This window comes from Halyomorpha halys, unplaced genomic scaffold, assembly GCF_000696795.3.
Source record: "Halyomorpha halys isolate HHAL.00 unplaced genomic scaffold, Hhal_1.1 Scaffold94.1, whole genome shotgun sequence".
NCBI lineage: Eukaryota > Metazoa > Arthropoda > Insecta > Hemiptera > Pentatomidae > Halyomorpha > Halyomorpha halys.
In genome coordinates this window covers 1,961,223-1,966,729 of record NW_027114465.1, presented here as the reverse complement: position 1 = coordinate 1,966,729, position 5,507 = coordinate 1,961,223, and the positions used below count along the sequence as shown (strand labels likewise).

General features: G+C 33.6%; 1 protein-coding gene across 1 annotated transcript in view; it reads left to right on the top strand.

Moving 5' to 3' along the window:
- LOC106677303 (uncharacterized) overlaps window positions 1–4,464 on the top strand; it is a 10,457-nt gene extending 5,993 nt beyond the window's left edge. The window contains exons 2-3 of the mRNA XM_014415132.2: window positions 1,442–1,626; window positions 4,269–4,464. Coding sequence (XP_014270618.1) covers window positions 1,442–1,626; window positions 4,269–4,401 — 318 coding nt within the window. The 3' untranslated portion in view covers window positions 4,402–4,464. The remainder of the gene's footprint in view (window positions 1–1,441; window positions 1,627–4,268) is intronic.
- Window positions 4,465–5,507: the final 1,043 nt, after the last annotated feature.

Here is a 5,507-nt window from a genome sequence, read left to right as displayed (position 1 = left end):
GCATTTAGCTGGAGTCTCTCTAGTCTTCTGAAAGGTATCAGATGGATGTGAGCCAGCACATTTAACACATCTGGCATGATGGTGGCAGTAGGCTTTTGTGTGACCAAGATTCTGACACTTACTGCATTGGACAATTTCAGCCCTTATAATTTTTCTTTCGGAGCTCTATATTTTTAAAACTACCAACAACACTAGAAAACCTAAGGGGACATCATTAAAAGGAAAGGATATTTTCTGAAATATTAGCCCTAATAGTGGTATTTACGTTCAATGGTTCTCGAGATAAGCTTTTCAAAAAGCAGCACTTTATAAAAGTGTACTGAAAGATCAGTAAGTGAATAAGTTTGATTTATGAAAAACTTTATTTTGGAAACCATAAGACATACAGATGTTAGTCAGCACTCAAATTAAAGCTAGTTAAAGTTACTATAAAACAGTTAATAATGTTTTATCTTTGTAAGAGTACTACTTTTAATGATATTTGACTAAATAAATTCACAAAATGTTAATTTCTAGTTTTTCGGATAAAATGTTTTTTGAAAAAATATGTCTCTAGAACCATAAGACGTACATATGTCTGCCAGCACGAAAAATAAAGGAAATTTAACTTACTATATAGTAATTTATAACACGTATCTTTTTAGTCGATTTTGTAATTTGTCGAAACAACGTATTTTAACTATTATCATGAATAACCTACTTTATACTATATAGTATACTATATACTTATATATGCTTCATAACTTACCTTATTACCATACTGTTAATAGACATCTATACGTGGAATGGTGTTTGAGATACAGATTTCTCAAAATAAATTCACCAACTACTAATCTTTCAGTACAATCTGAACAACCTTTTTATGAAATCTTACTTTTGAAAAGCTATATCTCGAGATCTATTGAACGTAAATAGCTCTATTATGGCTAATATTTAAGAAAATTTACTTTAAATCACGTTCTCTTAGATTTTCTAGTGTTGTTGGTCGTTTTATAGATATAGAGCTCCGAATGAAAAATTAATTTTTTTTTAACATTTTGAAATAACCACCATTGGTCGTTAATTTGCAATAAACAAAAGTTTATAATAATTCAATTGTAAGCAATTAAGTGTTATTTACGAAAATAAGTGTTATTTGGTTTCGATAAAATAAGGTCTCATTATTGCCCAGTTCAACTCAATACTCATTACTACCTATTACTCATTAAACTTTTTTTATGGGTTATTTCCAAATTTCCCTGGATTCCAAGAGCTCTATTTTTCAAAGATGATTAAGATACCAGTTCATTTTATTTCGATACTGGCAAAAACAATATTGTGTAGGTATTAATGCACTAAATAAACCAATATTTATTTTATAGGCCCTCGTTATTTTACCAACATATTGTAGCGAAAACTAATTTTTTAAGTGTAGAAATCAAAATAAAACCTGATGTTTCAGCGCACCCTACCGGTATTAGGAGGCTTAGCTAAGCCGGCATTTCTAGGCCTGCCCAAATCACTCACGGTTTCCACCAGAGGAACGAAGAGCAACGCCATTGGTTGCAACGAGCTTGAGGAAACTCAGAAGAAAGCCGTCAGCTGCAGACGACCAGATCTTAGGCTAAAACCACCAGCTTGCTACAGGTGAGGTGTCAGGATGCGGCAAGGGGGTAGGGCGACCGTGCGGCAGCGATGGTCGTTTAGTCGCTTTATGTAATTAAGTTTACTTTTTGGACACTCACACACTATTTCTAGAGCGGTCAAATTGAAAAAAAAATGCAAATCCAAACGTAAAAAAAAACATAGGGGCAACTTCCATTAAGTCCATCGATTTATACGTCAAAGGGGGCTGGGGAGTAGATGGAGTAAAAAATGTATTTTTGTAATAAATTTATTTTGATATTAAAGTAATTAAATAAATTTTCTTCCTAGGCCACGTAGGTGCTAAGATATGGATGATACAAATATTACTGCATTTACTCCTAATATTCAAATCACAAGATAGTTACCTATTTTAAACTGTTTAGTAACACTAGTACATTATATACCAAAAAGTAGCGCGATTTTTGGGTGGGAGTGTGAAGTGAATGATGCAAAAACCACATTTTATCATTTTTTTGCCTAAATCTTGAAAACGATTGGGTTTAAGCATATATGAGTTCTATACATTAAAGTGCATAGTATTTTAAATAAAGTCAAACACACTAGTGTTTGTGAAAGGGGCCTGTTGTTTTTTATTACAAACGGTTTTTTAAGAACATTTTAGGTGCTAATATTGAGATATGCCATTGATTGGCTATACTTTTAAATTTGTCCCCTCCATATCTCTGAAACTACATACTTTGAAAAAAAAAATGTTAGAAATTTAGTTTGCATCGATTTTGTAATGAATCCATTTCACCAAACCATTTGTGAAGTAAAACTGATAAAACAAACGATTTTAACTACATCGACCTTCCTTCCCCCCCCCTCTTCCTCATATTAGGAAATTCAGCAGTGATTTGATCCATTCTTTTCCCCAAGATTTCCACCAATCATTTTAGAAGATAAGTAACTTTTTCATGTACTTATGTGGAATATTTTATGTTCCTCAATGAAGTTTATTTTATCGTAATTTTTAGCTGCTGATTTCGATTAGGTAAAATTCATTGAGCCATTATTAATTAAATATGAAAATCAGAAAGCGTTTGTAGAAACAAAGTGTATGAGGAAAAACTATTGATATTAAATAAAAATAAATAAATACTGCTTTAACAAGGAAATTTAATAAAAAAAAGTATATAAACTAAAGTAGATTTCCAATCAACGAAAGTAGAAACGAAAATAAACTATGAAAACGTAAGAGTTAGAAGACCAAAGTTCGTTTGGCTACAAATATTCCTAGATTAAATGGGAGTATGTGTATGCTCCGAATACAGGTCCAAGTTTCATTTTAGAGGAAACAGTTTCAGAAAAAAATATATCAATCTATATTGGGACAAATAAAGTTGTTCTCTTCTTTCTCATCCTTGTTAAATGCCTTTCAGCGTGGAAGAGCCTCTAACCACTTGGTCCATCGCAAGTATCTTCATTTGAGCCAACGTTTTTCCTCTTTCCAGACCTAGTCGTTGGATATGTTCCATGTAGCTCCTTCCAGGTCTGCCACGTGGTCTCCTCCATACATTTTCTTGGTACTCTGTCTTCCCCCATGCTACAAACGTGTCCATACGATGGTATGGACAGCTTCGATGGAAGCTGTTCAATCACTGATTTTTCTGAGGCGATCTGAAATTCTCTTATTCTTTCATTCCTTATCCTATCTCTCCTAGTTTTGCCCAATATTCTTCGAATTTCAGCAGCCGTAATCCTGCTCATGTGTTTGTCTTGGGTCAACAACTTTCACTGTCATATAATAGTGTTGGAAGGTATATTGGTTTAAAGATATGGAGCTTGATATTCTTACCTCTTTCCCTCAATAGTTAATTTATTATTTATCCTATTGGACACTTCTTAGTCTATTTTGCCAAATTTATTGAACAAATAAGGTTCTTATATTAAAATTAAAATTTTAACAGTATTAGAATTACATTTGAATTACTGTAGTTTGAAACTGCAGAAATAAAATTATTATTATGATTAGTATTTCTAACTAAGAGCCGTTTGTAGCCGAGGGAGTTGAGGCGGAGCTCTTTGCCACCCTGGATTATTATTATTTATTTATCACCCTACCCTGCCTATTAGGCAATACGGGTATTCCCAGCAGTTGGTACAAATCATTGCTGCATATGTCAAACATTTACATAGCTGTCACACAGCTTGCTATTACTACAAAATAAACCTTGCTCTCCTCCTGAGGCCTTGCTGGTGTAGCTTATTCTCTCCTACCCAGGTAGAAGTGAGTAGGGCCTCCTACCACCCATACACGAAGGTTTGCCACCCTGGAACTGCATCGGCACCGGTTCCAATCTGGCCTTGACTATGTTCTAACCACTATGGTTAGTATAAGCTGGTAACCTTTAGATAACCCCTCCCTCCTCCCATATGTCAGAAATGACCAGTAAGGGGGTAAAAAAAAATTTGATGAACCACTAAAGTTGTTGTCATTGTCCGATATTACGATTACTGGTTGAACCAAAGCAATCGAAATTACTAATAACAGTCAAATATAATTGCAATTACTTTTTATCCAACCCTGATTTCTATGGTTGACGAATAATTGGAGTGTCTTCGACAAAAAATGATTTACGATTCTAATTGATTGTAATGAAATCCTCGTGACTATTACAATATTTTATTGATGACTTAAGGTATGGTTTTTGCCGGGAACCTGATGCACCGATGAGGATGAGCTGTCCTCCGAAGGTGAAGAAGCGTGGAAGAGGTCCCTGCTGCCACGAAGCCGATGACCAGCGGAAGGGTGGCTGCAAAGTTAAGAAGTGAAAGTGTGTATAAAGAGATAATACAAATTTACAGTGTATCCGAAATAAAAATGTTTTCATATCATCTTTTACATTTTTATGATAAAAAGGATAATTATAATTTTTTAAAAATAGTGATAAATTTAGGTGGATTAGCTAAATTAAAGAGCAATCTGAAACAAGGAATGACAATGGAGCTGACACAATCAAAGGGTAGTTGTGTGCGAAAGCTTTTATGGTTCATGTACGTAGTAATTAAATGACTCGGCAACGCTTTGCTGTTTAATGATGTAATGGATTTAATAAATACAACTGATAGTTTGCTATAAATTATTGTATAGTATAGTTTATTATTATGATTTAGTAACATAATTATATTTTCAATAATAACCATCACTGTGCTTATTTTATTAGTACTATATCAAAACAATTTGGAACGACTGCCTTATGAAAGTATAGTAAAAGATTTTAAGGCGTGCAAGAAAGTTGATATTCGTTTTAGCACCTTGAGAACTTCATTCTGCTTATATTAACGAATTCTGGCACCGCTTAATACTATTATTATAATTCACTTTAAAATCCTTTCAGCTATTTGTATTTAATTTTTTTAATATTTATTATTTTATTTTTTACTTTATTTTCATTTTATTAGTTGTTAATTAAACTATTAGTTTCATCACTTGAGATCAATTCATATTGTTTTTATCTAGCTTAAGAGTTGTATAGCCTCCACAACGCCCTAATAGTCAAAACACTAATATTTACATTTCAGTTATGTGCTATTTTGGCTGCAACCGATAGATGTTTTTTTCAGCTAGATCTGCCATTTGGCCCATTGTGAAGTGGATAAATTATTTATGTTTAAAAGAAGCACCAACGATGGGGATGCATCCACATCCAACTCTCGTGGTAACATCCTATCCCGTGTTTCCACCTCCAATACCTATTCTCTTACTTCTCTTATTAAGGAATCTCTTACTTAAGAAGTGGACAGAGGAACACGAGGTGGAACCCTTTTGGTTCCAAGGGTTCTGAAGAGATATACACCAAGGAAGCATTTCCGACAAAAAAAGAGTGAAGCCGCTTAAACCCGGAGACATGAATGAGAGGTTTATCTCATAGATGAAT